Below are 14933 nucleotides of genomic sequence, written 5' to 3' on the forward strand. Positions count from 1 at the left end.
GGGTACATCTTTGGAGGATGTTTTAGTCCATTTACAATGCTGTAACAAACCATATTATCATTGTGTAGTTTATAAACAGTATACATGCATGTACTGCTCACACTTCTGAGGTGAGGAATCCCCAGACCAAGGCACTAGCAAATTCAGCATCTGGAGAGGGCTTGTCTCTGCTTCAAAGATGGTGCCTTGTTGCTGGAAGCTCACATGGCAGAAAGGCAAAAGGGAGTAATTAAGAAGGATATCAATCCCATCCAGGAGGGCTCTGCCCTCATGATCACCCTCCCACTTCTCAACATCTCACAGGGGACTAGGCTTCAGCAATAACATTTGGACAGGACACATACAAGGAGTCTTCAAAAATTTCATGGAAAATGCACTTTATGGATAAACTTCAGGGATTTCAAAAATTTCTACATCAAAATAAAGCTATTTTTAATTCTAATTTTCCATGAACATTTTGAGGTACCTTCAAAAATGAAGACCAAAGCAGGGAACAATGTCTTCTCATTACCAGCCAAGCTATAAACCCCTAAAAATTGGACTCATCTATCATGAATAGGAGATGTGACTGCTATCCCCAAAGTAGGAGACTGCGGAGGGTGCAGTATTCTGCTGGTTCTGTCTGAAGAGGCTTCTGAAGCAAACTTGCCTCCAAGACCTTGGCCTAAGTGGCCCCTTTATCCTCACACAAAAATTCCACTGCTGACCAGTAATTTATACAATTCTGAATTTCAATACTTGAGAGATAGTTTACAGATTTCAACAGTGATCTCTCATTTAGGTAGGTATTCTCATTTTTTCTTTAATACTTTTTCTTTTCATACTAAAGGCTCTGATGTTTTCTGTTTTTTTTTTTTCTTTTAAGAATATGGACAATGGAGTGAATTGCCTATTTGATAATATCACATTGCCATGAACTAGCTGTGTGACTTTGGAAAGATTATCTAAATTCTTTGTTCATCTGTTTCTTCTTCTAACAATTAGGCCTATCTTGCACATTTTTGGTAGGACTGTATAAGACAAACATGTAGAATGCCTACAATGGAGTTTGGCAGAGAACCAGCACTTAATCAATGATATCTAGTGTCACAATGGGCTTATTAAGAGCTGAGCTGAGCAGTCAACTATTGGAGTGGTCAATTAAAGCCACAAGCCAAAAGGAAATAGTCAAGCCTTAATCACTCACTGCGATAGTATCAATGAGAAGCCTAACAGAGAGAGTGCTTGCTCATTCATTGTTGAACTTTTCCTGGTGAAATGGAGCTGAGTGGTGGCACAGAGCAGAGGAGCTGTAAGGATCTCCCCAGGGGCCTGTGCTGTGGTGCAGTAGGTTAATCCTCTACCTGTGGCACCAGAATCCATATGGGTACCGGTTCTGGTCCCAGCTGTTCCGCTTCCAATCTGGCTCTCTGCTATGGCCTGGGAAAGCAGTGGAAGATGGCCCAGGTCCTTGGGTCCCTGCACCCACCTGTGAGACCAGGAAGAAGCGCCTGACTCCTGGCTTTGGACCAGCATAGCTCTGGCCATTGAGGCCATCTGGGGAGTGAACCAGTGGAAGGAAGACCTCTTTCTCTCTCTCTCCCTCTCACTGTCTGTAACTCTACCTCTCAAATAAATAAATCTTTTAAAAAAAAATAATATTCCAGCTGCTGGGGGAGCCCAGAACAAAAAGCTCCTTCTCTTACCTGGTTCCAGGGGACACGGGGAGAGGGGTAGAATGGACAAACACTGAATAACTATGTCATCCTGGAGGAAAACAATCTTCTAAATCCCCCCTTGGAAATGGCAGACTACTGATGGGGCACCCAGTTGGAAAGCGAGAGCACTCACTCTCACAAGGTCTGTATCATGTGACCATAAAACCGCACATAAAGGGCCAATGCTCTGATACAGTGAGCCGGCATCCCATATGGGTGCCTGTTCCAGTCCTGGCTGCTCCACTTCTGATCCAGCTCCCTGCTAATGCTCCTGGGAAAGCATTGAAAGATTACTCAAGTCCTTGGGTCCCTGCACCCAGTGTGGGACCTGGATGAAGCTCCTGGTTTCTGGCCGTGTGGGAAGTGAACCAGTGGATGGAAGAATTCTGTCTCCCTCTGCCTCTCCCTGTCTCTCTGTAACTCTTTCAAATTTGTAAATAAATCTTAAAAAAAAATAAGATTTGGGCCAAGGTCTAATTCCCCTTGTTATTTGTTGTTAATCATACACACACATAATCAATCTACTTGTATATAATTACTTGGAACAATGTAAATGCTACTGATATTTCACTGGGTAGAAGGAACATGTGTGAACTTCATCCAAATAACAACAACAACAAAAGGAGTTCTCAGTAAGCATTTGTGGATTCCAAGTTTCTTTTTCTTTTTTTCACTTGTATTTTTTTCATGTTGGGAGGCTAGACATTTGGCAGAGCAATGGAGGTACTGATTGGAACGCCCACATTTCATACCAGAGAACCAAGATTTCAGCACTACCTCTGCTTCTGATCCCAGGTTTCAGCTAATGCACACCCCCAGGAAGCAGCAGAGGACAGTTCAAGTGCTTTGTTCTCTGCCACTCACAGAGGAGATTCAGATTGAGTTCCCAGCTCCTGGCTTTGGCCTGATCAGCCTGGGCTGTTGCACACCTTAGAAGAATGAATCAGAGGATGGGGTCTTGTTCTGTCTGTCTCTGTCTCTCTGCCAGTCAAGTAAATAAGTAACAAAAAAGAATTGCTTATAATAACATAACATAAAATTTATTTCCTTATCATTTTTTAAGTGGACTGTTTGGTAGTTTGCAATACATCCACAGTATTTTGCAACCTAGCTCTAGGCCTCTTCCTCTTGCACAGAAATGCCAAGAACTTTCCAAACTCAACAATTAACACCCTATCCCTCTCAACCCTGTCCTGTGACATTTTCCCTTAACACTATCTCCTATTCTTAAAGGTTCCTCCACTCTCTTTTCACCCCTATTATGTGTAACAATTTTGTCTCTTCATTGTCACTAAGGCCAAACTGTAGTCTCATTGTCTCTCTGGTCTTCTGAAAAACAAAGTCCCTCATCCCCTTATCTCCAGAGTTAATGGGATCCACCTTCCTTAGAAGGGACTGCAGCAACTGCTTTTAATGCTAAATATTCCCTTTGCTGTCCTGCTTTTCCAAACATAAATGATGCTTACCACACAAGAGCCTAGGAACAGCATCCCTTCCATATTATTATAGAATGAAATTACAGGGACCACGCATTTGGTAAGAAGAAAAGGCTACTTCTTTTACAACCACCTTTCTGCAGCAATCCTCAACACAGTTCAACATGCAGTGTGTACACCCAATCAAGCATATTTTCAGGTGATTTTTGTTCCCTTTTGGCTCCTCAGGCGATGTGCTGACATTCTTGGATTCTCATGTGGAATGCAATGTTGGGTGGTTGGAACCACTTCTGGAAAGGGTTTATTTAAGTAGAAAGAAAGTGGCCTGTCCAGTAATTGAAGTCATCAATGACAAAGACATGAGGTAAGATTGCCACATTCCGTAAGATACTGCTAAGACTGCAATCACAATAGCACCAAGTGCTAGACACATTCCTAATATGTTCAAAATATATAGTTTATTCATTTAAATAAATGGAAATGCATGATAAATATCTTGGAATCAGAACCCATTAGTTCAATAACATATTTGGTCTTCACAAATTCTTAGCCATACATGTCAATAAATTGCAATGACCATTGATTGCTTGCTTCTTTCCACTTTATATTCAACTAACCCCTAAAATGCCTATTTTCTAAAGTTTAGGTTTATTTTGTGAGAAACATCTGTGTGCTTCTATGTTGTAGTTTCCTCAAAACTAGCCAGAACATTATGAGAGGTGTTCAAAAAGTTCATGGAAAATGCACGTTATAAAATACACAATGCATGGATTTCAAAAAGGTTTTATACCAAAATCAGCAAATCTTTAAATTCCATTTTTCCACAAAATTTTTGAAATAGCTTCATATTAAAAGATGAGTATGTTAAAGGAAGCAATTCAACCAATTGGTCATTAAATGCCAGCTGTTCTTATAAATTTTTTTGAACTGTTATATAAAGGAGATGATTTAAAATCTTCTGAAAAAGAACTTCCTTCATGCATTGGAATAAGTGGAATAAGTGGAGCCAAGTTGATGAGGTCTTACAAAAATATGTGTACTCTCCGGTAACACTTTGTTTCCTTTCCTGGATTAGTTACATGACAGTGGACAACTTTCAAAGAGGCATCTTTTTGTGGCCCATGAACTTTGGTTGGAAAACAATTCCTCCAGATGTCGTTGCAAAGAACAAAATTAAAGAAACAGATATAATAAGGTAAGTATTTGAAACTTAAGTCTGGGAAGCAGTCATGGGTCTTTTTGTAAAAGTGTGGAAATGAATTCACAAAAGAGCTAACACATCAAGGATTACAAATCTAGCTAACAGATTGCCAAAGCAAATAAAGGTTTCCTGATAAATTAGTTCCTCGCTACTAAAACTCATTTTTTCTTAAAAATATTATTTATATATATTTGAAAGGCAGAAAGAGAGAGAGAGAGAATGAGGAAGAAGAGAGATCTTTCTGTTGGTTTAATTGTCAAATACTTACAACAGCCAAGGCTAGGCCAGGCTGAAGCCAGAAACCTAGAAATTAGTTCAGGTCACCCACTTGGGTAGCAGAAACCTAAAGTACTTGAGGCATCACCTGCTGCTTTCCAGGGAAGGAAGCTGGAACTGAAAATACAGCTGGGATTCTGATGTGGAATACAGCATCTTAACCATTGAAGCAAACGTCACCCACCCCCCAAAAAAAACTCATTTAAAAATGGTCAGTTGCACTCTATGCATCCCTCATTCCAATCAATATCTTTTTTTTTCTTTCTTAAAGATTTATTTATTCATTTGAAAGTCAGAGTTACACAGAGAGAAAGAGAGACAGAGAGAGAAAAAGGTCTTCCATGTGCTGGTTCATTCCCTAATTGGCAGCAATGGCTGGAGCTACGCCGATCTGAAGCCAGGAGCCAGGAGCTTCCTCCAGGTCTTCCAACACAGGTGCAGGGGCCCAAGGACTTAGGCATCTTCTACTGTTTCCCCAGGCAATAGCAGAGAGCTGTATCAGAAGTGGAGTATCCAGGACTTGAACTGGCACCCATATGGGATGCTGGCACTGTAGGCTGCGGCCTTACCTGCGGCCACAGTACTGACCCCTCTATCAATTTCTTTCAGCCTGAGCCATAGAACTCACCAGTTCAGTGCTGTTTCTATCCTACCACCCCTCAACCCTGCCCCAGAAGCTGTCATTGAAATGCTTCCCAACTCCCACTCAAATATTCACATGAACAACTAGAAATGTTGAGCTCCCATGAGATGCATGGTTAATAAACAAACTCTTGTTTTTGTAGGTGTCCTGTCATGGCAGGTGGATTATTTTCTATTGACAAGAATTATTTTTTTGAACTTGGAACATATGACCCTGGCCTTGATGTCTGGGGTGGGGAAAATATGGAGCTGTCATTCAAGGTATGACCAAGTGTTTCTCGAGTCTTCTGTATAATTAAGAGCTCATCAGTTTTAAATGGCTTCACTTTACTACAACAACAAAATATGCCACTAGCATGAAGAAGTTTCACAGAAATTTTAGGACCTCTAGATTAGTTTCTTTATATTCCAGATAGGACTTGAAGAATCATTGCTATTCAATTCATTAGAGTTTCCTAAAAAGCTACTGCACCACTTCTGCACCTACATGGAGGAACGGCTGTCCTCCATTCAGTGTAAGTGTGTGTGTTTCCAACTCCATACAAAATAACATCTCTGAAACACATCTCTACTTATTCAAAGCAATGGAACCACTCAGTGCTGGATCATCTTGGAGAATACAAACAAGATATATAGGAGGACTGTAAGGCAGGCCAGCCACAAGCCCACTGGTACTCTGGAGGACACCACAGCCCCAAGGGTCTCCCCAGGGTGAGAGCAGCAAAAAGTGAAAAATGAGTATTTGTACTCCTTTCCCTGATATGAACAAAACATTAACCCATTTCATAGATTTTAGATGTTGGAATGCTGGGAACATTTCTGTAGAAGTAAAATATCCAAGACATTTCATGATAGGAAAGGAAAATTACATTTCATTTATCCAAAAATGGACCCCAGAGATATATAGCATTAAATAACGTTGCTGGATTCCGTTTTCTACAAGAGTGTTTCAGAATTTCAGAGTACGACTTCAAGCAGGGAGAAGCAGCTACCAGGTGGTTTCATGTCATTGTTCCTTGCTTAGGAGTTACACAGAATCATGTGCAAACTGATGCTTAACATCCAATCGTTCCAGGTGTGGATGTGCGGTGGTGAAATTGAGATCATTCCCTGTTCTCGTGTGGGCCACATCTTCAGAAACGACAACCCGTATTCCTTCCCCAAAGACCGGATGAAGACCGTGGAGAGGAACTTGGTGCGAGTTGCCGAGGTCTGGCTGGATGAGTACAAGGAGCTCTTCTACGGCCACGGCGACCACCTCATAGAGCAAGGGTTGGACGTCGGCAACCTCACCCAGCAAAGGGAACTTCGGAAGAAACTGAAATGCAAAAGTTTCAAGTGGTATTTGGAGAATGTCTTTCCCGACTTGAAAGCTCCCCTTGTGAGAGCTGGTGGTGTGGTGAGTTCAAGTGCCAAGTGAAACAAGGCCACAGTGGGGAGTGCTTCCACACGGGAGCACTTAGGAGAGCCTCTCTAAAAAGGGGACCTTGAAACCCCAAACGGGTCAGGCAAGCTCTAGAGAAGGGAATACTGGGCAGAGGATGCAACTCCTGCAGAACAGCACTGGTGGGAGGCACTCAGGAACTGGGAAGAAGATGGATACTGCTGTCAGGGTGTGACAGAGGGGAACAGCAGCAGGTGAAGGTGGCAAGGGAGGCATCAGATTGCACAGCTCCTTGTAGACACAGTAAGGGCTGTCTCTCCCCTTCCTTCCTTCCTTCCTTCCTTCCTTCCTTCCTTCCTTCCTTCCTTCCTTCCTTCCTTCCTTCCTTCCTTCCTCCCCTCCCTCTCTCCCTCCTTCCCGCCTCTCTCTCTCTCCAATTTTTCTCTCCTTTCTTCCTCCCTTTTTCTGAGTGTAATGGGAAATGACTGAGCGAAGTTTAGCAGTAGGATGACAAGATTTCATTAGGAATGTCTAAAGATTCAAAGAAGAAATGGAAATAACAGAAACTGTCAGACAGTAAAAAGTAAAGTCACAGGGCATGAGGGAGGGCACCAAAGGCGCACAGAGAGATTTGGTGGAGTATGCAGCTGAGTCCACAGGGCAGAGGAGACCTGGAGGACAGCAGTGTCAGCCCCTTCGCAGGAGTGATGCTTCATTTGAAGAGAATGGCAAGATGTGAGGATGCATCCCACAGGAAGGTCCATTCAGGCTCCACCAGAAGCTTCCTGCTCATGTTCATTGCTAGCCTCTTTTATTTCTAGTTTAATTTTGACTTAGGAATATTCCCAGTGCTCTTTTGTTTTCTTTTGTATTTTCCTTTTTCCTCATTCACAGCAAACTGCTCTTCTGGGCCACATTTCTCAGTTCTCCCTAGAAACAGGATGACACAATCTAACCACTCCCCATGCCGTGCCAGACTCTTGTGATCATGGACTTTAGTGAAGCTCGCCCCCCTGTATTACAGAAATACAGGAAGAGTGAAAAATAGGAAACTAGTGTGGCAGTTTATTCTTCTTTATAAAATTCCACAGACAAATAAGTGTTATGTAACCTGTTTTTATGTAACATAATTTTTATGAAGTTTCCCTGTTTATACATCAAGATAGATAGCAGGGGCCGGTGCTGTGGTGTAGTCAGTTAAGCCACTGCCTGCAGTGCCGGCATCCCATATGGGTGCCGGCTCAAGACCCAGCTGCTCCACTTCCTGTCCAGCTCTCTGCTATAGTCTGGGGAAGGAGTAGAAGATGGCCTGAGACCTTGGGCCCCTGCACCCATGTGGGAGGCCTGGAAGAAGCTCCTGGCTCCTGGCTTCGGATCAGCGCAGCTCTGGCCATTGCGGCCATCTGGGGAGTGAACCAGCAGGTGGAAGACTCTCTCTCTCTCTCTCTCTCTCTCTCTCTCTCTCTCTCTCTCTCTCTCTCCTTCTCTCGCTCACTCTCTCTGCCTCTCCTTCTCTCTGTAACTCTTTCAAATAAATTAAATAAATCTTTAAAAAAAACTTTCTCTCTCTCCCCTCACTCTGTATCTGCTTTTCACATAAATAAATCTTCTAAAAATCAATAAAACACCAATATATTTTTTTTAAAAAAGAATAGCAGCAGTTTCAGGTGTCTCAAATATTTTTATCTAGGATAAATCAGAAAAAAACACCCTGATTTATATACATGATTCAAATGGTAACAGCTCAAATATATCTGTAAAATAAATTCAGTCTTTATTTTCATTCCTCAAGCAGGAGGGAAAAAATGAAGCTCTTGCCATAGTAATTTTTTCTTACCCTAACAGTGCAGAATCTCAGTGAGTGTATTACTAAACTGTAACCACCAGAGGGCACTAAAAACTAGTTTTTAAACTTGTATGTTAAGCTCCCACAAAATTTTTGACCAGCATTTTTGAAGAAATAGTCTTCTGCTGATGCCCGAACTACAGCAAATACTTTTTAAAATATTTTTTTAAATTTTGTATTTATCTAAACAGCAGAAGAAGAGAGACAGATATAGAGAGACAGATAAGGAGAGAGAAAACTTACAGTCACTGGTTCATTCTCCAGATGCCTGCAGTGGTAGGACCAGCCATAGGCAGGAGCCAGGAACCCAGGCCACGTCTCTCAAGTTGGTGGGAGGGACCCAAGTCTTTAAATCATCAGCTGCCGCCTCTCAGGGTACACATGAGCAGGAAGTTTGAATCAAAAGCAGAACTAGGACTCAAACCTAGGCACTCTGATGTGGTATTCAGGTGTCCAAAGTGGAATCTTAACCACTGCAGCAGATGTTTGCCCCTAAAAAGTGATTTTAAACAAATTCCCTTTTCTATTTGCCTCACTGTTTATTGCTTTCCTTGGACAGATTTTAATAATTTTATCATTTACTCCCTTTGAAACAACCAGAATGGAGTGTTATTTCTAGTCTACAAAATCTTGGGACTTTCTCCAGAGAATTCCAAATATTTTCAAGAAAATAAACTCAACCCCTTCTTTACTCATGTTTTGCCATCTTTCAAGCTAAATACACAGAAAATTTTTTAAATGTTATTTATTTAGTTATTTGAAAGGCAGATGAACAGAAAGAGGCAAAGAAAGAGAGAGGTGTTCCATTGCTGGTTCACTCCCCCGATGACCACAATGGCTGGAGCTGGGCTGGTCCGAAGCCAGGAGGCAGGAGCTTCTTCTGGGTCTCCCATGTGGGTGCAGGTGCCCAAATATTTGGGCTATCCTCCACTGCTTCCCAAAGCACATTAGCCAGGAGCTGGATCAGAAGTGGAGCAGCCAGGATTTGAACCAGGGCCCATATGGGATGCCAGCGTCATAGGAGGTGGCTTAACTTCCTTTGCCAAAATGCCAGCCCCTGGACATAATTCCTTAAAATAAAATGCTTTAAAACAGTAAGAATTAGGCCTGCGCCATGGCTCACTTGGCTAATGTTCCACCTGCGGCGCCGGCACCCCAGGTTCTAGTACCGGTTGGGGCACCGAATCCTGTCCTGGTTGCTCCTCTTCCAGTCCAGCTCTCTGCTCCGGGAGTGCAGTGGAGGATGGTCCTAGTGCTTGCCCTGCACCTGCATGGGAGACCAGGAGGAAGCACCTGGTCCCTGACTTCGAATTGGAGCAGCGCGCCGGCCGTAGCAGCCATTTGGGGAGTGAACCAACGGAAAAGGAAGACCTTTCTCTCCGTCTCTCTCTTTCTCACTGTCTAACTGCCTGTCCAAAAAAAAAAAAAAAAGTAAGAATTAAGTGAAGACTAACAATTTCTTAGCATTTCAATTTCATAATATGTTTTTATATGAAGGAAAGGGGCATCTCCAGTAATTTCTGATAAGAAGGAAGGGAAAAGTTATTGAGATGAACTGGAGGAGGGAGACAAAAGGAACAGAAAGTTCTTTGTTTCCTTCCAATGCTTGGAGGAAGAAATTGAATTGTGGGGAAAAAAAACACAAAGAAGTCCATGAAACTGAGTGTTCCCATACCCTGTGCTGAGCAACGTTACTGATGCTGCCACTGGGTTCCATGGTCATGTAGATTTGAGAAACACATACACTCTGAGCAGCAAGCTGAGCATTAGCATCCCGAGGATCCTGGTGAATCCTGGTTAGAACAACCTTTTCAGCTGTGTTGAGACACAACCTTTCCAAATTTGTTTAAAGATGGATTCTGCGTAATCCACAAACACAGGAGCTAAACACATTGCTGCTAAGATCTAAAGAACAACTGGGCACAGCTCCCTTTATATTCAAGGATTATTTCATTTTATGCATTTCTGCTCCCTTCCCTGAAGTTCACAGTCATTAAATCTGTGTCTGCTTTGTAACTACACCTAGTAGTTGACAGTGGATGGACCCCTCTCCTGTTTGCTATTTTAAATCGCAAATGGAGCTTTCATGGAGGAATGTTGTTGGAGTTTATCCTTCTAGGACTGCTTTTTGCTGTTCAGTGCCACAAACCTTGGAAGTTCTCATCCTAATACTGTTTTATTTAATCTTATTTTACTTATTTGAGAGGCAGAGGGAGCAGGAGAAAGATTCACTTCCTGAATGCCAACAATAGCCAGAACTGGGATGAGGCTGAAGCCAGGAGCCAGGATCTCGTGTGGATGACAGAAACCCAAATACCCTTGAACCATCACTGTTGCTTTCCAGGATCTGCATTAGCAGGAAGCTTGAGTCAGGAGCCAGAGTCAGGAATCTAACCCAAACATTCTCAGTCGGATGTGGACATACTAACCAATGTCGACTTCTAAGCTAAATGCCTGCCCCAATCTGGTACAATTTTTAATACTTGTTTCTATTCTCTGAAGGTTGTTAAAGGTTGCCACACAAGTGTTAAAATTTTACCTCAAACCCAAATGAAAGTCAGTGTAGGGGTTCAGAATCCCAGGGAAAACCTAGCTTCCCTGTTGGCTCCATGTGTTAATGAATAAATCATTTTTCCTAGTGCACTCTCCATCAAAAGTCTAACTCTTTAGCTTTCCATTTTTATGTGGAAGCCAAAACTCCAACCGTCTGACTTATCCATGCCCAAGTTTTTCTCCCAACCTTAAGAGAAGACAACATTTGCTATTTCCCCTCCAGCTTTTAGTTTCTTCTACATTTTTTCTTCCCTGAAGATGCCCCTTACTTTCTTGCAAGCTGAACTATGCATGTGAAGATGGTCACCAATCACTGCTGCACTGATGCACCAGCTGAGGCACTTCTCTGTGTGAGGCTCCATGGAACTGGGAGGGGCACAAATAGTACCCCTGGCAACAAAAACCTCACCACCACCACCTCCACCCCCAACACACACACACACCCAGTTCAGGAGGCCTTACTGGTATATGGAGTATAGATGTGACACTATACAGCTCCTCCAGGGATCTGCTAATCCTATATTTCCCTACTAGCCTGCCATCTCATTAGCTCTGTCCAGGGGTTCAAAGAGGGTAAATGAATCAACATGTTTCTACAGTAAATGGTGACTTATAGAAAGCTACCTCCATATTTGACCTTGTGAATCCATTACAGAGCTGGGAGGCTGTCAGAAGTGCCTTTATGCTTGGCTGTATGTTAGCTTTCTTGACGCCTGTGAATTGCAGCTTGCTTGAGTCAATAGGAAGATCTTGACAGGGAATCAGCTGGAATCTGCTGTTCTTTGAAGGATTCAATTCTCTATGATTCAGAATCTAAGCAGTCAAACAGCTTGCAAGGGTCGGGCAGGGACCACAGCCCATTATTCTTGATTTGATGAAATTTCAGATATGTGTATTGACTTTTTTTTTTTTTGACAGGCAGAGTGGACAGGGAGAGAGAGAGAAATATCTTCCTTTTGCCATTGGTTCACCCTCCAATGGCCGCCTCAGCTGGCGCGCTGCGGCCGGCGCACCGTGCTGATCCCATGGCAGGAGCCAGGTGCTTCTCCTGGTCTCCCATGGGGTGCAGGGCCCAAGCACTTGGGCCATCCTCCACTGCACTCCCTGGCCACAGCAGAGAGCTGGCCTGGAAGAGGGGCAACCGGAACAGAATCTGGCGCCCTGACCAGGACTAGAACCCGGTGTGCCGGCGCCACAAGGCTGAGGATTAGCCTGTTGAGCCACGGCACCAGCCATGCATTGACTTTTAATATATGCATTAGATAATCTTGAGACAAGAAGCAGTTACTTTTTATCCCACCTTTTGCTCATTTGCTATTTAATATTCCAGGCAAGGGTTAATTAAAAGCTTCTGTTTGTTGGCTCTGTGGCTGAATCATAGGCCTAAATTGACAGATTGAAGCTGTACTTTAGCAAGATTACATTATGTTTCTGTTAGAGCTAGCAACCAATAAAATCCTATAGTGCTAAGTAATGTGGAGCTATTAACTATCTTTTAACCTTATTATGCTTTTATATTCTGTGTTTTCTAAATGTGTCTGGATGTCTTGTTCTACAATATGTCTTTCCTTAATTCATGTTTTGTATTTTGCTTCCTAGCTTATTAATGTGGCCTTGGGGAAATGCATTTCCATTGAAAACACCACAGCCATCCTGGCAGACTGTGATGGGAGCAGTAAGGTAAGCTAAACTGGGGTTTTCTAACTCCAGGTAGTTGAGACGATGAGTATGTGACACATTCAGTGCTCACTTGAGGAATTCACTTTTGCCCAATAAAACTTGTGGTTAATATCTAAGTGTCTAGCTATTTACAAGGAAGTAATAAAATGTTCTACCACTAAACGCAAAGACAGAGACTAAAGAAATAAAATGTAGAAAGAGAAGTCAACCCACTAGCATCAGGATGGATCCAGTCCTGGCTCCTTATTTTGAAAAAGTGTGTTAACTTTCACAAATCCCTTAGCCTTTGGTAAATGGTAGTGATATTAGTACCTACTGTTAGGATTGGTGTGATGGTAGAATTAGGTAACATACATAAAGTGTATAGAAAAATATATCATGCCTAGTGCTCTGTAAATGTTTGCTACATTGATAATAAGACAACATGTAGAAAATATAAAGGTAAAATAATGAATAAAGAGAACACATTTGTAGATAATTTAAACTAGGGAACAATTTTATTCTCTGATTCCAACCCCTTTCCTTCCCCCCCCCCCACACATACCCTGTTCTCTTGTATCTTAATATAGTGATGGAAACCATAGAATCCATGAGCCATGGAAGACAACTCTGCAGTAAGACTCCCATAAATTCAGAGCACAATGATTAGGAGAGGGAGTAAAACCAGGGAGAGCAGAACAGGGACCCCTTCCACTGTGCTGGAGGTGAGCTCTGAGTGATCACATTTCCCTCTCCAATGTATGTTCCTTCACAATTCTTTATTCTGTGGGAACAGTTATCTGGTTTGGGTGCCAAATAGGACTCATAGGAATGTTGACATGCCACTAGAAATTGATGTCCCTAAATTGCAGATCACTCGGGTAGACAAGTATTTTGTGAAGATAACATTGGCTTGCTGAGTCTTACTTCCTTGCTTTGACTTACTGATACTGCTTACATTTTCAAGCACATTCCATCTGTCCCTCTAAATTCAAAGCAGCTACTAGAAGAAAAGACATCTTTAATGCTAAAATTCAGCTATGGATTGTAAACATGAAGCCAAAGTAATGCTTTCTTAATTAGGAAAGAGAGGAGACAGGAAAGTGATTGTGTTAAACAATAAATTGAAGAAAATGATCTTCACTTATTAACAATTCATAGAGAAACTAATGTCACAAATTATAAAACAAAACCACAATTAATCCTAATTATTTGAAAAAATAAATAATGCCATCCTTCAAGGCTATATTTATAGGAAATTTTTGTACCTGAGTAACCAATATTTCACCTGAAAATCCAAACTCTGTTCTTGATAACCACAGAGTCTCTCCAGGGAATGCTAGGGAGCAAACGTGAATTATGCAACCTGTACATTCCACATAACTCCATCTCTCTCCCCTCTCGCTCTCTCTGTCTGTCATATTGCTCATTTTTAGCTTCCATCTATTGCAATTTGTTTGAATAATAGAAAAACAAAGAAATATAGAGGAAAATAACTTGTTTTAGCAGAATTAATGAGGCTTAATGCAAAGCCAGGGACTATAGCATTCATGCGAAAAAGCTCAAAAGGAATAAAGTCCATGGATTGAAGCTGTCTCCCTCACCCTACCTAATACATCTCCTGAGTTACTAACTGCTAAAGCAATTGAGAATTCCCTTTTCAAGGTAATATCTAACATCTCTTAGTACCCACACAACCTTTTAACAGTATGCCATTCAACCATGATACTCAAATTTACATGGGCACACCAATCACCTGGGGAGATTGTTATCACACAGATTCTGATTCCATAAACCTATGGTGAGGTTGAGATTCAGAATTTTTAACCAGCTCCCAGGTGATGCTAATGCTGTTCCAGTGACTATCATTTATGTGCCAAGGGGCAGTACAATGATTTCAATTTAACCTGATAATCTACATGAAATTTGAATTAGATTAAAAGTGTTTCATTAAGTAAAAGCATTTAGACAGATTTTACCAGTAGTCTACTTTTTTCATAGACTTGTGCATTAGTATAAAACATCAAACTTCTTATGACCCAGAGTCTTAGAATAAATTTGCCAAATAGCCAATAAGTAATGTAAAAGTAATAGCCAAAGTCTGTAAACAACTAGAGAAAATATTTTGTAGGATTGAAAATATTATTCCATTGCCTGAATTTATATTTACACTAGAAACTTCCCCAAACCAGATTTCTCCAAGAATAGTTCTTGTGAACCATGATTCCTGGAGGTATCA

General features: G+C 41.8%; 1 protein-coding gene across 1 annotated transcript in view; it reads left to right on the forward strand.

The window, feature by feature from the left end:
• The window catches only part of GALNT5 (polypeptide N-acetylgalactosaminyltransferase 5), a 59717-nt gene that overhangs the window by 40057 nt on the left and 4727 nt on the right, over positions 1 to 14933 (forward strand). The window contains exons 4-8 of the mRNA XM_062199840.1: positions 3362 to 3497; positions 4209 to 4328; positions 5396 to 5513; positions 6328 to 6651; positions 12635 to 12715. Of these exons, the coding sequence (XP_062055824.1) occupies positions 3362 to 3497; positions 4209 to 4328; positions 5396 to 5513; positions 6328 to 6651; positions 12635 to 12715 (779 nt within the window). The remainder of the gene's footprint in view (positions 1 to 3361; positions 3498 to 4208; positions 4329 to 5395; positions 5514 to 6327; positions 6652 to 12634; positions 12716 to 14933) is intronic.

The sequence above is a fragment of the Lepus europaeus genome, chromosome 1, assembly GCF_033115175.1.
Source record: "Lepus europaeus isolate LE1 chromosome 1, mLepTim1.pri, whole genome shotgun sequence".
NCBI classification, from domain to species: domain Eukaryota; kingdom Metazoa; phylum Chordata; class Mammalia; order Lagomorpha; family Leporidae; genus Lepus; species Lepus europaeus.